Here is a 19,597-nt window from a genome sequence, read left to right on the forward strand (position 1 = left end):
ATGGCCGTTAACGCCGGCTCGTGGGTGCCTGAACAGTGACGTCACTACAGTACAGAGCGGCGTTGGAGCCAAAAAGGGTGGCGTCTAACCAACGCGTTTCGAAGGTGCTCGGCCTTCTTCGTCAGGGTCAGCATTACATAAGTACCCCACCTCCTCCTTGCTGGCGTCTGGGTCAAAGTGGAGGTATGTGCCTGTTTTTGATCCAGCAATGGGCCCATCAATCTAGTCCATCAAGAGTCACTCTCATCTCATCAGTTTACAAAACCTTTCAAAAACTTGTCTTCAGATATTTCTTGGCCCAGTGTTGACGTTTTTACTTCTGTGTCGTGTTCAGTGATTGCGTGTTTCAGCTTTCCTTACCTTGGCCATGTCTCTGTTCACTGAACACCTCAGACTTCTGTGCACTCCAGGGAGGTTGAAGTTGTGGAATATAACAGCACTGGAGGATAATGTGTTCCTGGTCACTTCACTTTTGTTTCCTCTCAGATCTTTGGCAGTGAGTGTGCAACTTTTTTCTTTCTTTTTTGTTGTTGACTATTTGCAACAAAATTTTTGATGGTTCTGTGATCATGGCTCAGTATCTTAGCAATTTCAAGAGTGTTACATGCCTCTGTAAGACTTGCAACAATTTGTTACTTTTCAGTCAGTAAAATCTCTTTTTGCCCCATTTGAGGAAAACAAGCTGCTTAATAATTCTGCACATCTTGTTAAAGGGTGTTGTATCCTTCCATCATTACATAAAAGCACAGAAGAAGAATGGCATCGAAAGGAGGGAGGCGCTGAACCAAGACCAGTGACACCCATCGGAGCGGACAGACCCATAGGTGATTATAATGAAAGGCGTTTTTCTTTTGATGCAGGCCAGATTGGGGAAATATATACAAGATATAAGTATGCTGTATATGAGGACTGAAAGGTGTTGGCTGTATCACATATGGGGCAAACCTGGTGACAGGTTACCTTTAAACAGAAGCTTTGTAAGATTTTTTTTGTGTGTGAAATATAGCATTATACAGTACGTACTTACCAATGAAGTGAAATCCATTAAAAATTGACTGCATGCGTGACTTTATTACTGTAAACTCACTTTAAAAATTAGTGATTTTCCAATGTGAATTGACTCTAGACTGAATGTACTGTCAAGTTCACAAATTCAGTTTGGACAATTTATCAAGCAAGTTGTAGTTGCAAGATGGCCACCGGACAGAAGGGAGGGCAGATATGCATCATCGAGGTTGATTGCTTCAGTGATGTAAGCCCGGGAAAGCAGGCTCCAGCACGTATAGTACTGAGAGAGTTAATACGGCGTATCAGAGTCAGGTTTATGAGCTGTTAAAAAGATGGGTGGGACAGGCTGCTCACATATCCCATCCCGGGGGGCTTAGTATGGTAGATGAAATGGAGACCAGGTGTCTCATTCAGTGTCTGTGACTGGAGGTGTGGAGATCTACAGTGTGTTTGTTAAAGGACACTAACCTGAGATGGCGAACCTGCACTACTGTATGCACTATTTACTTTTTGTTTGCTTTTTCCACTCTGTGCCGTAAAAGGCTGTCTTTTTATTTTGCTTATGCTTAGCAGTTTATGAAGTTTAATAAACCAGCCTGGACATTTTGATGAAACCGCTTCCTATGCCTATCTCAATGGCAGCTTAGTGAGTAGAAGCGCTAAAACACATATAAGGACTGATGAGCTCCTCAACAGTCAAATGACGAATCAGTTATTGTGAGGATGATAAATGATATTAAGTCTAGAACTTTGCTTAGAATGGAAGATGCTGACACTTGCTAATTTAAACCTGCCTGCAGTTGAATACCCAAACCAGGACCCTGGGGACCATGCATTATATACATAAGCTGTATGCAGAGCTACGTATTCTTAAAGAAACAGAATTTTTTTGTGTACCTTTTACCACGAAACACAATTATCCCTCATAAATAATATATTTATAGCAGGGAGTGAACATAATGTACTTGTATGTAGAAAGTCTGACCACTGTGACTACAAGAACTAAGAGGAAACAGCTGTGCCAGTTTGTTTCATATCAACTCTGATTTGCCTTTTTTATACAGACCACACGTAGTCAGATTGTCATAGTCAACGGCCAACCATCAATAAAATCAATATACAGATCTGCATTGTACATTACAGGAAGAGATATTTTATACTTGTTCTCTGCACCGGCCGAACGATAGGGGTCCTGATAGGAGGATCCCAATCATTGACTCTGATTTCCCTAATATAGGGCATTTCAAGATGAGAATTTAAAATGAGACCATTATTTAATGTTTCTTGCTGCATCACGGTACCTAGCATGTATTATTATTGCATTATTGTTATTTATTGCATTCACTTTTCCTAGCTTTTGGTTTAATTTTCATTGAGCCCTCACTGTTTCCCGACATATCGTTGATACTTTACCACATTTATAGTAACTCACTGAAGCTAAATGAGTGAAATACTTAGATTTGCTGTAAACCCAACAAGACCTGCCAGTAACCTCGTCTCCCTCAGGTAATCAGGAAAGGGATTTTCTATGACATAGACTGAGGGTCACAAGGGGTGAGCATTATTTTATCCATGTCAGAAGAATGTCACATTCTGTTTAGTAGTATTGCTTGCTATGCAATAAAAATTGATGATGGAGTTGTCCTAAAATAAAACCTTTACATTTATGTTAGAGGTCATTTTAATGAGTAAGAATGTTATTTTAATCCTGTCATCCTGCCATTCTTTGACATTGACATTCTTTGATGCTTCAAGGTTGTAAATGAATGATTCACTAGAAAGCAAAGTGATCTATCTGTAGTAATGGGCTTGATAGCTTCTACAACCGTCAAAAATAAAATCAGCAATGGTTTTCAAATAAAAAAAAAATCAAGAAACAATTTCCAGTGACATATATATTGATTCAAAAGTACAATGCCTATTAAATGGTACACCTAAAATATTTCTCAGGATAGGGAATAACTTACTGATAGCTGGGGTCCGATCACTGGGACCACCTACTATTTCGCAATAGGGATCTGCAGCCCATGCCTGGCTCTGCAGAGACTCATCTTGAATGGGGTGAAGGAGCGCATGCGTGACCTTTGCTTCATTCATTGTCTATGGGACTGCTGGAAGCAGTTATACTCCACTTTCTGCGGCAGTTCTATAGTCAATGAATGGTGCAAAGGTTGAGCACCTCAGCTTCATTCAAGACAGAGCTCTGCAGGACGCAGTTCTTTGTTTCCAGATCCCAGATCTAGGAATTGTGGGTGTCCTAGTGGTTAGTTCCCCAGTGATAAGTAAAATATCCCTTATCTACTGGATAGGGGATATCTTAATATTTGAGAATAATGTAATGTGGCTTACTGGATAATGGCTCCAAAGTCACTTGGAGGGTTTTGTTCTTGAATTCTGCCTTCTGCACTCCAGTGTAAAACACAACATGTCCTGTTAGGAAGGCTGACACTGTATAAAGATTAGAACTTTGGTTCTTGAAAGTTAAAGTGACTTTGAAGTCACTGCCAAATATTGCATTATCCTCTTGAAATTCCATTGTAGTGTCAAAGCCAGAGCGAAATTGTTCCTCGTCTTGAAATTCTTTTTTGACACCATACATGAGAGCGGCCTCAAGTGCCAATCTCTCTTCTTCAGTACCTGTTAAAGTAGAAAAGTGCAATCAAAATTAAAGGTAGTAAAAATACAGCAAAATCTCATTCCGTTACATCATGCAAATTTTGCTCTGCTACATCTATGCATTTGAAATATATTTTACCTAAAGGGGGACTCTGGGCTACTTAGCAAAAACACTAGCAGAAGCTCTTCATTATCTCGGGGGACAGCTGCTAGAACAAAATTAAGAAATCAGTTTGAAGTGTGATCCTTGTCGTCTATGCCAAAGGCAAAATCTACTTATTGTGCTTGCAAATTATTTGATTAGCCCTCATATATGTACAACTTTCTATAGTACTAATGCTTTAATGTTACATTTTTTTCACAAAGAAAACTTTTGAATAAAAGGCTTATGATAAAAATCTTGAATATTCAGTATTTCCTGAATATTCAATGTTTCTGTTACCAGTAAGCAATACAATAATACAGTGACTGGGAAATGTAATGCACTGCCAGTACCCTTCCAGGACTATTAGCTGAATACAGCCTCTTGCCATGTTGCCTGTTGCCACATAGACAATTGCTGCTGTAATTATGCATTATTCATGTGTCTTTAAAGGAAATATGTCACCAGGTTTTTTCAACCCCATCTGACAGCAGCATGATGCAGAGACCCTGATTCCAGCGATGTCTAACTTACTGCTCTACTGGCTGCAGTTTTTATTAAATCACTATGTTCTCTACTGCAGATCTAGTAATTTTCTTAATGCTGAGGTCTGAATAACCCCCCCACCAGATCCGGATCCAGGTTTTCATGGGCCCTGGGTTAAAGATTCTCAGTGGGCCCCTTTAACACATATCACAATTCATGATGCACAGATACGGCAGAGAAATATAAGTATAGTACAATGCCAACTATTTCACTTACTTCTTACATTGCATGAGTTATATCTATGGTAAACTCTACAATAGGTCAAAAACCAGACAGTATAGTCCTCCATACAGTATTATGGGGAACACATAGTGCTCCATACAGAATAATGAGCCCCATATATTGCCCCATACAGTATTATGGTCACTGGATAGTGCTCCATACAGAATAATGAGCACCATATATTACCCCATACAGTATTGTGAGTACCACATAGTGCTCCAAACAGAATAATGAGTCCCTTATATTGCCCCCTACAGTATTGTGGGTAACACATAGTGCTTCATACAGAATAATAAGCCCCATATATTGCTCCATACAGAATAGACCCCATATAATGTTTCATACAGTATAATGAGCCCAATATATTGCTCCATACAGCATAATGAGCCCCATATATTGCTCCATACTGCACAATGGACCCATTATAATGTTTCAAACAGTATAATGAGCCCCATATAATGCTCCATACAGTATAATAAGCCCCATATATAGCTCCATACAGTATATAATAGGCCACATATGTTGCTCCACACAGTATAATGAGCCCCATATAATTCTCCATACAGATTAATGAGCCCCATATATTGCTCCATACAGAATAATGAGTCCCCTATATTGCTCCATATAGTATTATGGGTACCATATAGTGCTCCATACAGAATAATGAGACCATATATTACTCCATACAATATAATGAGACCCATATATTGCTCCATACAGCATTATGGGCACCACATAATGCTCCATACATAATAATGAGCCCCATATATTGCTCCACACAGAATAGACCCCATATAATGCTCCATACACTATAATGAGCCCCCATATATTGCTCCATGCAGCATAATGAGCCCCATATATTGCTCCATATAGTATATAAAAGTCCCCATATATTGCTCTATACCGTATAATGAGCCCCATATTTTGTCCCATACTGTACAATGGGCCCCATACAATGTTCCAAACAGTATAATGAGCCCCATGTAATGCTCCATACAGTGTACTGAGCCCCATATATTGCTGCATACAGTATATAATAGGCCACATATATTGCTCCATGCAGTATAGTGAGCCCCATATATTGCTCCATACTGTATAATGAACCCTATATAATGCTCCGTACAGAATAATGAGTCCCATAGATTGCTCCATACAGAATAATGGACCTGATGTATTGCTCCATACAGTATAATGAGCCACATATATTGCTCCATGTAGAATAATGAGTCCCCTATATTGCTCCATACAGTATTATGGGAACCACATAGTGCTCCATACAGAATAATGAACCCATATATTACTCCATACATTATAATGAGCCCCTATATTGCTCCATACAGTATAATGAACCCCATATATTGCTCCATAAAGAATAATGAGCCCCATATATTGGCCCAAGCAGAATATAACTGACTCCATATATTGCTCCATACGGTATAATGAGCCACATATCTTGCTCCATACAGTATAATGGGCACCATGTAATGCTACAAACAGTATTATGAGCCCCATATATTGCTCCATACAGTATAATGGGCCCAATATAATGCTCCATATATAATGGACCTCATATATGATGCTCCTGTGTATAACGGGCCCTCTACAATGCTGCATATATAGTGCGCCCCAAATATGATGCTCCAGTGTATGATAGGCCCCATATAATGATCAAGATATAATAGAACTCATATAATGGTCCCCATATATTGCTCTAAATGTAAAAAATGTTCTTTTCCGGTCTCCTCAACGTTGGCATCTTCCGGCTCTCTGCACTGTGACTGTTCAGGTAGAGGGTACACACGACACTAGTCATGGCATTGTGCCCTCTGACCTGAAACATCACAGTCAGGAGATGCGAAAGATGCCACAGGACAGGGAGAAGTAAGTTTTGCTAGTGTCAGGGCCCTGAGCAAGAGGGCCAGGGGGCCCTGAGCAAGCAGGCTGGGTGGCCCATTTGCGGGCACTGACACTAACACAGGCTCTGGGTCTCCATAGCGCACCAGTGTTGCCGATGGTGAGTGGCCTGCTCGGGGCCCTGACACTTGCCTGTGTGCACTGCGTGCTGACGCCGGCCCTGACGCCCACAAAATGCTGTCAATCAGTGGTGGGGGTGGGGTTATGGATATGGAGAGCTGAATGGAAGCAGGTTTACTAATCCTCTAGTGATAATCTCCTGCTGATAAAACAGCAATTGTATCAAAAGTTCAGATAGCAGGCCAATAAGTGACACATTGATCCAATCAGGGTCTCTGTCTCTACATTATACTGATCTCAGATTAGGTGGCAAAAACCTGGTGAAAGATTCTGCTTAACACATTATAAAAGCAATTAGTAAAAATTAATAAAATATTTAGGGGTATCCCAAAATGCCCCCTAATGATACTCTTCCAGCAGGATGCACATATACATCAATGTGGATGGCGTCTCTGGTGAAATCCATCTTGTTGAATGCCTGTTTCTGTAATGTAGCTCCTTTCTTTCTCTAAGCAGACACAATGGGGATTTCACACACTACATGACTTAGTGTTTATAAGGGCCCGGGATTGTGTGTGACACTTTCTGCTTTCCTGTTGGATGTCATTGCTCCAGTCTCTTGTTAACTGCTTGGTTTTCATTCTACAACCTTTCCTCACATCCATCCTCTTGGGATTCAGTAACTAAGCAACCGCACAGTACTCACACTACAAATCTCCCAGGGATTGCATGGCAAATAGCCCTCCCATTAAATATTGAAAAACCTTAATGGTGATCACTGACATGCTTTCTTTCACTAGACTTTTTTCCAATTTCCTTTCCTTTTTACTTTCAGTCCAAAACTGCAGTAAATGCGAAAATATTTACTATACCATTCATTAACATGTTCTTTCACACATACACTGGCCACATCTCAATGATTCCGACAGCGTTTCTTCTGAATTCATTTTAGTAAGAAAAGTGCATATGTTTTGTCACATGAGTTGCATTTTGGGCTTTTGAGAGAAGCAGTTTTTCATCGAAAAGGTCGCATGAATAACAAAAGCCGCTGTACAGAGACAACAGAAAGCCACACAAAGGAAATGCTCTATCAGCAGTAAGTGGCTTTGTGCGCCCTGACAATGGCTTTGGTTAAAACAGTACATGCAATTAATCTATTCATTAAAATATTAGAATAATTAATGACATTGATTATCAGTTAATGGTCGCTTTGAAATATATTACTCTGATAGTGGAAAGTATACATTATTTATGTGTAGCCAATATATTGGAAGCTCTGTGCAGGAAGCCCACCGCCCTTAGGGACCAGTAGTGGTCTTCCACTGAATTATTAAACATTGGTTTCTGTGCATCTGGCATATGTCCAAGTTTATCATTCACTTAAATTTGGATAAGATATTTTACACAGTACTATGCTAAAGAAACCTGTAGACATGGTATCAATGTTTTTGGTATACAGGCTTTCATTGTAATTACCAGATAATTAATTTGATTTGACCCATGTGTTACATCCTTCCACGCTGCGAAAGAAAAATTTTCTCATATAAAGAGATGGATCATTATCTATGAGGCAGTGGACCAGCGGCTTCCAACCATAGTTCCTTGTAGTCTGGTTCCATAGGGTTTACCAAGAATCAGAGAAGCCGGAGACATGTGGTAGTTATAAAGCTAAGGCTACTTTCACACTTGCGTCGTGTGATGTATGTCGCAATGCGTTGTTTTGGAGAAAAAACGCATCCTGCAAAGTTGCCCGCAGGATGCGTTTTTTCTCCATACACTTGCATTTGCGACGGATTACCACACGTCACATCCGTCGTGCGACGGATGCGTCGTGTTTTGGCGGACCGTCGGCACAAAAAAAGTTCCATGTAACTTTATTTGTGCGTCGCGTCCGCCATTTTTGACCGCTCATGCGCAGCCGAAACTCCGCCCCCTCCTCCCCGGACTGCAGAATGGGCAGTGGATGTGTTGTAAAACTGCATCCGCTGCCCACGTCTTGCAGTTATTTCACAGCGTCCGTCGGTACGTCAGCCCGATGCATTGCGATGGGCCCGTACCGACGAAAGTGTGAAAGTAGCCTAAGTGCACATGTTGCAGAATTGCTGCGGAAATTTCCGCGGCAATTCCGCAACTCCTGCCGCGGGTATGTCGCATGCGGAATTGGCAGGCGTATTCCTGCTAAACACTAGTGTTTTGCAAGCATAATTAGCTTGCAGAATGCTAGCGTTTTGCAAGCGATCTGTAGCATCTCTTGGAAAACTGATTGACAGGTTGGTCACACTTGTCAAGCATAGTGTTTGACAAATGTGACCAACTTTTTACTATTGATACTGCCTATGAAGCATCAAAAGTAAAAAGATCTAATGTTAAAAATAATAAAACAAATTAAAAAAATGGTTATTCTCACCTTCCGACTGCCCCCAATCTCCTCGGCGGTGCGAAGGACCTGGGATCATGTGCAGATGGTACCCAGGGTGGAGGAGAGGAGACTCTCCTCCACGGACTGAGCACCATATCACTGTTAAAAAAAAGAATTCAAATAAAAAATATTGATATACTTACCTTCTGATGGCCCCCGGAGTCCTCCCGCCTCTCAGCGGTGCACGCGGCGGCTTCCATTCCCAGGGATGCTGTGTGCGAAGGACCTGGGATGACGTCGTGGCACTTGACCGTGAAGTCATCCCAGGTCCTTCGCACACAGCATCCCTGTGAATGGAAGCCGCCGCGTGCACCGCTGAGGAGATCGGGGGCTGCTGGAAGGTGAGAATAACCATTTTTTAAAAATTATTTTTAACATTCTATCTTTTTACTGTTGATGCTGCCTAGGCAGCATCAATAGTAAAATGTTGGTCACACTTGTCAAGCACTATGTTTGACAAGTGTGACCAACCTGTCAATCAGTTTTCCAAGCGATGCTACAGATCACTTGGAAAACGCAAGCATTCTGCAGGATAATTATGCTTGCAAAACACTAGTGTTTAGCGGGAATATGCATGCCAATTCCGCATGCGTTATACCCGCGGCAAGAGTTGCGAAATTGCCACGGAAATTTCCGTGGCAATTCTGCAGCGTGTGCACATAGCCTTAAAAAGACATTCCAGCCAAAAGCATTGGATACCTAATAAATATGAAATAAGACTGCTGGGTCCTCTACTATTTATTTTATCAAAACAAAGGAGGAGTTCAAAGGGAGCCGCAGCCAAGCACACACCCTGCTGCTCAATTCAAAATTTATTGGATTGATATAAATACAACTTACTGTTGGGAGTCCCTCTCTTCCCATTTTTCACCATATTTAAGGGGTGAACACTAGTTGGACAACCCTGTCACAAGCCATATACAGCTGGTGAAATAAGTATTGAACACTAGGGTTGAGCGACTTTAATTTTTTTAAGATCGAGTCGGGTTTTGCGAAACCCGACTTTGTCCCAAGTCGAGTCGAGTGAAGTCGGCCGATTATCGCGAAAAGTCGGGGATCGACCGAAACATGAAACCCAATGCAAGTCTATGGGGAAGCATAGTCGGCAGTGAGTGGAGGCCAGGAAAACACCTACAGTGCCCATTTTAATGCCAAAAACATCCATTCTTGTTTCTGAAGCTTGTCAATATTAATTAACTTTATAATAATAGTTGGGCATTGGAAATTGGGGGTCATTTGGCAAAAGTTGCAGGGGTAGGGCTGGTTCAAGGTTTTAGTGGGCCCAGGAAACATGGACTACGTCACGGCGGTGGAGCAGTGAGAGGTAAGTATTTCAACTTTGCAAGTGCTGTGATCCTGAGCAAGCAGGGAGGCCCACTCATTCGCATTGGCACTGGCACAGGGCCCCTCAAAGTACGGCGGTGTTTTTGCACGGCGGGGGCGCCTCCCACCGGCAGCGACACTTTTGCGTACTCTGAGGGGCCCTGTGCCTGTGACGTCGCCAACGAGTATGCCCCCCTACCTGTTGAAGAAACCTGCACTTTCATCTGCACCTTCCTCTTTGTCCCTGTGTAAGGTGGTATAGTATGCGGGAAGGGGAACCTGACTTTCAGCAGGGTCAGATTGTGGCTGTGTAGCGTGCAAGGGGAATGTAGTGGTCTGGGTCAAAGTACCACAAGACTCATCTAGCACCGGCTGGGCAATGGGCAGGATGAGGCGGAAAAACTGATATAGGCCCAAATAATAAAGTGGGTAAAATGCAGTTCAAAATTGGTAACAGGACTAACCAGGTGGCATTGCTTAGTTCAGTGGAGTAGAAAACCCAGGAGAGGCAGACACCATTAGTAGGGCCGAACCACACTAGTAGGCCCTATGCAGTTTAATATTACAAATGAAGGCCGAAAGCCTGAAGATTAAAGGTCAGGAAAATAACACAGGACAACACCAAGGTGCGGCACACACCGTTACTAGGCCCAACCAAAGTAGTAGGCCAACTGCAGTTTAATTATTTAAAATGTAAGACGAAAGCCTGAACATTGAAGGTCGGGACAACAAAACAGGAGAAAACCCAGTAGTGTCAGACACCGTTTTAAGGGCCCCACCACACATTTTAAAAACAACTACTTAACGAGAGCTTTAAGATTGAAGCTCAGCTTTATACAGTGGAGGACAACACCATGCAGCGGCACACACCGTTAGTAGGCCCCAACCACCAATTTTTACCAACAACTACTTAATGAGAGCCAGAAGGTTGAAGCTCAGATTTATACAGTGGAGGACAACACCAGGGAGTGGCAGACACCGTTAGTAGGGCCCAACCGAAGTTGAAGGCCAAATGCAGTTTAATATCTGCTACTATAGACCGAAAGCCAAAAGGTTGAAGCTCAGCTTTACACAGTGGAGGACAACACCAGGGAGCGGCAGACACCGTTAGTAGGCCCCAACCACCAATTTTTACCAACAACTACTTAATGAGAGCCAGAAGGTTGAAGCTCAGATTTATACAGTGGAGGACAACACCAGGGAGCGGCAGACACCATTAGTAGGCCCCAACCACCAATTTTTACCAACAACTACTTAATGAGAGCCAGAAGGTTGAAGCTCAGATTTATACAGTGGAGGACAACACCAGGGAGTGGCAGACACCGTTAGTAGGGCCCAACCAAAGTTGAAGGCCAAATGCAGTTTAATATCTGCTACTATAGACCGAAAGCCAAAAGGTTGAAGCTCAGCTTTATACAGTGGAGGACAACACCAGGGAGCGGCAGACACCGTTAGTAGGCCCCAACCACCAATTTTTACCAACAAATACTTAATGAGAGCCTGAAGGTTGAAGCTCAGCTTTATACAGTGGAGGACAACACCAGGGAGCGGCAGACACCGTTAGTAGGCCCCAACCACCAATTTTTACCAACAAATACTTAATGAGAGCCTGAAGGTTGAAGCTCAGATTTATACAGTGGAGGACAACACCAGGGAGCGGCAGACACCGTTAGTAGGCCCCAACCACCAATTTTTACCAACAAATACTTAATGAGAGCCTGAAGGTTGACGCTCAGATTTATACAGTGGAGGACAACACCAGGGAGCGGCAGACACCGTTAGTAGGCCCCAACCACCAATTTTTACCAACAAATACTTAATGAGAGCCTGAAGGTTGAAGCTCAGATTTATACAGTGGAGGACAACACCAGGGAGCGGCAGACACCGTTAGTAGGCCCCAACCACCAATTTTTACCAACAAATACTTAATGAGAGCCTGAAGGTTGAAGCTCAGATTTATACAGTGGAGGACAACACCAGAGAGCGGCAGACACCGTTAGTAGGCCCCAACCTCCAATTTTTACACACAACTACTTAATGAGAGCCAGAAGGTTGAAGATCAGATTTATACAGTGGAGGACAACACCAGAAAGTGGCAGACACCGTTAGTAGGCCCCAACCACCAATTTTTACCAACAACTACTTAATGAGAGCCAGAAGGTTGAAGCTCAGATTTATACAGTGGAGGACAACACCAGGGAGCGGCAGACACCGTTAGTAGGCCCCAACCACCAATTTTTACCAACAACTACTTAATGAGAGCCAGAAGGTTGAAGCTCAGATTTATACAGTGGAGGACAACACCAGGGAGCGGCACACACCGTTAGTAGGGCCCAACCAAAGTTCAAGGCCAAATGCTGTTTAATATCTGCTACTATAGGCCGAAAGCCAAAAGGTTGAAGCTCAGCTTTATACAGTGGAGGACAACACCAGGGAGCGGCAGACACCGTTAGTAGGCCCCAACCATCAATTTTTACCAACAAATACTTAACGAGAGCCTGAAGGTTGAAGCTCAGACAAGGCAACCTGGAGGAGAACACCAAGGAGGAGGAGAACACCAAGGAGGAGGAGAACACCGTTACTAGGCCCCAACCCAAGTAGTATGAAAACTGTAGTGTTACATTTAAAAATACTTAAAGAGAGCCTGAAGGTTGAAGCTCAGACAAGGCAACCTGGAGGAGAACACCAAGGAGGAGGAGAACACCAAGGAAGAGGAGAACACCGTTACTAGGCCCCAACCCAAGTAGTATGACAACTGTAGTGCTACATTTAAAAATACTTAACGAGAGCCTGAAGGTTGAAGCTCAGACAAGGTAACCTGGAGGAGAACACCAAGGAGGAGGAGAACACCGTTACTAGGCCCCAACCCAAGTAGTATGACAACTGTAGTGTTACATTTAAAAATACTTAACGAGAGCCTGAAGGTTGAAGCTCAGGCAAGGCAACCTGGAGGAGAACACCAAGGAGGAGGAGAACACCAAGGAGGAGGAGAACACCCAGGAGCGGCAGACATCACTAGTAGGCCCCAACCAAACTAGTAGCCCAAATGCAGTTTCCTATTTTTTAAAAAAACCCGTAAACCTGAATTGAGGACAATTTTAATTAGGGATGCAGACAGACTTAGTAGGCTGTCCCCTGTGGACCATGCATCCACCACATTAACCCATTGCGCCGTAATGGACACGTAACCTTCCGTGGCCATGCCTACAGGTTCATGCGTCTGTTGTCAGGTGCACCTTTGTACTCACAGATTGCCAGAGTGCATGGACAATGCGGTCTTTTACATGTTGGTGGAGGGTTGGGATGGCTTTTCTCGCAAAAGAAGTGTCGACTGGTTAGCTTGTAGCGTGGTACAGCGTACTCCATCATGGCTTTATTAATATTAAATAAAATATATAAATAGGCTCTATGAACTTTTAAATAGGTTCCAGGGGTACACGGGCAGCATTGGTGTGGTCAGTGGAGGACTATTGGAAGGAGGGACCGCAGACAGACTTAGTACGCCTACAATTAAAAAAAGTGGCTATATGCACTTTAAAATAGTTTCCAGGGGTACACGGGCAGCATTGGTGTGGTCAGCGGAGGACGATTGCAAGGAGGGCCCGCAGACAGGCTTACTAGGCCTAAAATAAATAAAAATAGGCTATATGCACTTTAAAATAGGTTACATGGGTACACAGGCAGCATTGGTGTGGTCAGCGGAGGACGATTGCAAGGAGGGACCGCAGACAGGCTTACTAGGCCCAAAATAAATAAAAATAGGCTATATGCACTTTAAAATAGGTTACATGGGTACACAGGCAGCATTGGTGTGGTCAGCGGAGGACGATTGCAAGGAGTGTCTGACACAGTTAGTACTCCCCAAAAATAAATAGATGTTAATGTCTCGCAAAACAACAAAACAAAAAAACAAAAGTGTGGCATACTTAGGTACAGGGGTGGGCTCCTCTGCTGAGTTTCAGACATAGTAATTTGGCACTAAGTATTTACTAGTGTCAATATAGGACACTGACCCAGACTGTTTTAACTAGCATCGTAGATGTCAACAAATCGGTATTGTCAGTGCCAGGCATTGAATGATGTCAGCGCATAGACTAAACATTGGTGGAGCTGTGAGAGATAATTTTGCACGTGGTAGAGCACAGTTTGAGCTGGGGGGGAAGGTGAACTCTCTTGTGGCTGGCCCAGGGCCCCTCATGTTACAACGGTGTGTCTGACGTTGGGTGCGCGCCACCACCGCCAGAGACACTTTATTGTACTATGAGGGACCCAGTGGCAGTGCCATCGACCAAAAGCGGGCACATCCACCTCTTCAGACAAACGGCACTCTAATGGGTGCTTGCGCCAAGTGGTGAGACCACGGCCCCGTGGGGGGAGTTTTCCCATTGAGGGAGGTGTAAACATGTCGTATGCTGGACAAACAGCTGCTGCAAATTAAGAGATTGGAACACTCAGTAAGACCAGTCCACAAGCAAGACCTTTTTATAGGAAAGCTAGGTGTCAGCCGGGAAAGGTGGGGCAAAATAATTTGAAATCCAGGAGTGGTTCATTTTAATTAAGGTTAGATCATCCACATTTTGGGTAGCCAGACGAGTCCTTTTTTCGGTTAATATTGAACCAGCAGCACTGAATACTCTTTCTGATAGCACACTAGCTGCTGGGCAAGCAAGCTCCTGCAATGCATATTCTGCCAATTCAGGCCAGGTGTCTAATTTGGATGCCCAGTAATCAAATGGGAATGACGGTTGAGGGAGAACATCGATAAGGGATGAAAAATAGTTAGTAACCATACTGGACAAATGTTGTCACCTGTCACTTGGAATAGATGCTGCAGTACCTGTCCTGTCTGTGGTCATTGCGAATTCACTCCACAACCTGGTCAGAAAACCCCTCTGTCCAACGCCACTTCTGATTTGTGCACCTCTAACACCTCTGCCCTGTAGCCCCCTGCAGCTCGTGTGAGAACCATCACCGGCGCTGTGTGCTGGGAATGCCTGAATCAAACAGTCTACAAGAGTTGCTTGTTTGGTTGCTAATATTTGTTTGAGGTTCTCATGTGGCATAATATTTTGCAATTTGCCTTTATAGCGAGGGTCAAGGATGCAGGCCAACCAGTAATCGTCATCGGTCATCATTTTAATAACGCGTGGGTCCCTTTTGAGGATACGTAAGGCATAATCCGCCATGTGGGCCAAAGTTCCAGTTCTCAAATCTGCTGTTATGCTAGTTTGAGGGGCAGTTACAGGCAAATCTACGTCACTTGTCTCCCTTAAAAAACCAGAACCCGGCCTTGCAACGCCACTAATTTCTGTTGGCCCAGGAGAAGCTTCCTCATTAAAAAAGTACTCATCCCCATCATCCTCCTCGTCCTCCTCTTCGCCCGCAACCGCGTCCTCTACACGGCCCTGACCAGACAATGGCTGACTGTCATCAAGGCTTTCCTCTTCCTCGGCTGCAGACGCCTGCTCCTTTATGTGCGTCAAACTTTGCATCAGCAGACGCATTAGGGGGATGCTCATGCTTACTATGGCGTTGTGCAAAAAGAAAAAAAAGAGCATGAACCGCACATGCCAAAATCATACGTTGATCTAAAGCCGCTAGGCAAAAATATAAATACTGAACATGAGGTTTTCAGTTTGATGTGGCGCCCCAAGGGGTATTTGCCACAAAAATAGTTATTGACACCAAATACAAATACTAGAATAGCAAGACTGCACTACCATCTCCGGCCAGAAGGGGGAGCTCCAGAGACTCCCCTTGATCTATTCTGGTCTGAGAAAAGGACTGGCAGTTAGGCTGAGGAGCTGAAAGTGAGAGGTCGTATAACTGAACTCCTAACAGCCCTATGACGGATTATAGGCCTGTAATACCCATAGTAGGAAAAGAGGAATAGAGAAAAAGGACATTTTGAGAATCGGGTAGCAATAACCTCTACCCAGAATAGGCACAGAGATGGATACCGGATCCGTGGCTATATTCATTATATATAATACAGCAACCGGAAGGAAGTGAGGTGGTATCAGCTTCACTAGGGTAAGATGCAGCAACAGACACAGAGTTCAGCGGTACTCCCAGAGGGGGTAAGCCGACAAAAAAGGACTCGGGTTGTCCGTCGAACCAGAGCACAGAAGAGACAGATTGGGTCGGCAGCCAGTTCACAAACAGCAGCAGGGCCATACAGAAACTGTGCATAATAAGAGGTGGAAATCCTGACAGGGTCAAAGTAATTCAGAGTTCTTAAACAGACTCCAGTGACAGTATTGGTTGCAAATCCCTTTTTGTTGAAGTAAACTGGTTAAACGTTTCAGCGCCTCAGTCTTTCATTTGGAAAATAGCCATCGATCCAGGATCGGGGTCATCACAGCTGAGAAGACCTGCTGATGATCAAGTAAGTGTCTGTTCCTTCATAATATCCCTTACATTGTGCATCGCCTGAGGCCACAGCACCGGGTCAAGCCACTAGTGACATCCCCCTCAAGAGACGGACTTCATTGATCTGGTGCTGGGTACCTCGGTCTCCCGGGCGTCACAACAACATTCTGATCAGACTGTATGAAGCCCACTGCCCCTTCACGGCAAACCTCGTAGTGGGTCCTAACGCCCTAACGGAGCGGAGCCATGCGGCGACCACCGCCGCAGCGGCCATGCACCAGCAGGGCGGACGGCCTGTTGCCCCACAGCACCCATGCTGCGAGACTGAGTCCCCATGACTCCAGACCGAGGTTTGCCGTGAAGGGGCAGTGGGCTTCATACAGTCTGATCAGAATGTTAAACTGAAAACCTCATGTTCAGTATTTAAATTTTTGCCTAGCGGCTTTAGATCAACGTATGATTTGGGGATGTGCGGTTCATGCTCTCTTTTTTTTTTCTTTTTGCACAAAGCATGTACTTATTATGGCGTTGTCTGCACTAACCAGCCGTGTGCATTCCTCAAAACACTGAAGGACTTGACACAGGTCTTGTAGCTTTGACCACTGCACACCTGACAACTCCATGTCTGCCATCCAACTGCCTGCCCGTATATCCTCCCACAAATACATAACAGCACGCCTCTGTTCGCTCAGTCTCTGAAGCATGTGCAGTGTGGAGTTCCACCTTGTTGCAACGTCGATGATTAGGCGATGCTGGGGAAGGTTCAAAGACCGCTGATAGTTCTGCATACGGCTGGAGTGTACGGGCGAACGGCGGATATGCGAGCAAAGTCTGCGCACTTTGAGGAGCAGGTCGGGTAACCCCGGATAACTTTTCAGGAAGCACTGCACCACCAGGTTTAAGGTGTGAGCCAGGCAAGGAATGTGTTTCAGTTGGGAAAGGGCTATGGCAGCCATGAAATTCCTTCCGTTATCACTCACTACCTTGCCTGCCACAAGATGTACAGTGCCCAGCCATGACTGAGTTTCTTTCTGCAAGAACTCGGACAGAACTTCCGCGGTGTGTCTGTTGTCGCCCAAACACTTCATTGCCAATACAGCCTGCTGACGCTTGCCACTAGCTGTCCCATAATGGAACACCTGGTGTGCAACAGTGGCAGCTGCGGATGGAGTGGTTGTGCGACTGCGGTCTGTGGACGAGCTCTCGCTTCTGCAGGAGGACGAGGAAGAGGAGGAGGGGGGGCGAACACCTACAGCCAACTCTTTCCTTGACCGTGGGCTAGGCAGAACTGTCCCAATATTGCTGTCCCCTGTGGACCCTGCATCCACCACATTCACCCAGTGTGCCATGATGGACACGTAACATCCCTGGCCATGCCTACTGGTCCATGCATCTGTTGTCAGGTGCACCTTTGTAGTCACAGATTGCCTGAGTGCATGGACGATGCGGTCTTTAACATGCTGTTGGAGGGCTGGGATGGCTTTTCTAGAAAAGAAGTGTCGACTGGGTAGCTCGTAGCGTGGTACAGCGTAGTCCATCAGCGCTTTAAAAGCTTCGCTTTCAACTAACCGGTAGGGCATCATCTCTAATGAGATTAGTCTAGCAATGTGGGCGTTCAAACCCTGTGTACGTGGATGCGAGGATGAGTACTTCCTTTTCCTAACAAGAGTCTCATGTAGGGTGAGCTGCACTGGAGAGCTGGAGATCGTGGAACTAGCGGTGGTGCCGGTGGACATGGCAGACTGAGAGAGGGTTGGAGATGGTATTCTTGCCGGTGCCCTACATGCAGTGTTTCCTACTACGAACCTGGTGATTCCCTGAGTGCTTTGGCCTGGAGACGAAAGCTGCACACATACTGCAGGTGGTGCGGGAAATGGTGGGCTTACAGTGAGGGAAGGGATGTAGCGTTGCTGACTAGCTTCATTGGCCGAGGGTGCTGCAACCTTTAGGGACGTTTGGTAGTTAGTCCAGGCTTGCAAATGCATGGTGGTTAAATGTCTATGCATGCAACTTGTATTTAGACTTTTAAGATTCTGACCTCTGCTTAAGGTAGTTGAACATTTTGACAGATGACTTTGCCCTGATCATTTTGATGTTGTTTAAAAAAATGCCAGACTGCACTCTTTCTACTATCGGATACCTTTTCAGGCATTTTAGACTGAGCTTCTTTAACCGGATGGCCACGCTGTCCTCCAACTGGTTTTGGTTTTTCCACGCGTTTTTGGCCAGATAGGGGCCCGGCAGATGGAACCTGTTGTGATGTTGATGCCTGCTGCGGCTCCTCCTCCTCCACTTTAGAACTACTGCCGCCTGCACCCTGTTCCCCCAATGGCTGCCAATCGGGGTCAACAACTGGGTCATCTATGACCTCCTCTTCTATCTCATGTGCAACTTCGTCTGTGTCACCATGTAAGCCGGTGGTATAGCGTTCGTGACGGGGCACCATAGTCTCAGCTGGGTTTGATTCTGGCTCAGTACACTGCGAGGGCAATGTTCTGGTCTGAGTCAAAGGAAGAGCATAGTAATCTGGCTGTGGCTGTGCATCAGTGCACTATATGTGCTTTTATCACGACCACCTGATGTTCCACCAACACTACCATCATTACCAGCTGACAATGACCGCCCACGGCCACGACTTCTTCCACCAGACTTCCTCATTGTTTGCAAAACGTAACCAAATTAACGGTATCTGTTACTGTAAAACAACTTATAAGGTGAACTCAAACTTCTGTAGGATTTATATATACCTTTATAGGTGGCTGACAATGAAAGGAAAATCAGGCCCAATGTTACACACTAGGTTTTATGTGCCCCAATAATTTGAGACAGATGGCACACACAAGACCGGCACTCAAGCACAAATGCCAATCTTAATCTCCCACTATGTTTTTTTTGTCAGGGAGAATTAAAAAAATTCCCAGTATGACACACTAGGTTTTATGTGCCCCAATAATTTGAGACAGATGGCACACACA

General features: G+C 44.6%; 1 protein-coding gene across 1 annotated transcript in view; it reads right to left on the bottom strand.

The window, feature by feature from the left end:
• F13A1 (coagulation factor XIII A chain) overlaps positions 1-19,597 on the bottom strand; it is a 482,528-nt gene that overhangs the window by 127,176 nt on the left and 335,755 nt on the right. Inside the window, exon 12 of the mRNA XM_077269818.1 lies at positions 3,358-3,645. Coding sequence (XP_077125933.1) covers positions 3,358-3,645 — 288 coding nt within the window. The remainder of the gene's footprint in view (positions 1-3,357; positions 3,646-19,597) is intronic.

This window comes from Ranitomeya variabilis, chromosome 6, assembly GCF_051348905.1.
Source record: "Ranitomeya variabilis isolate aRanVar5 chromosome 6, aRanVar5.hap1, whole genome shotgun sequence".
Taxonomy (NCBI): Eukaryota; Metazoa; Chordata; class Amphibia; order Anura; family Dendrobatidae; genus Ranitomeya; species Ranitomeya variabilis.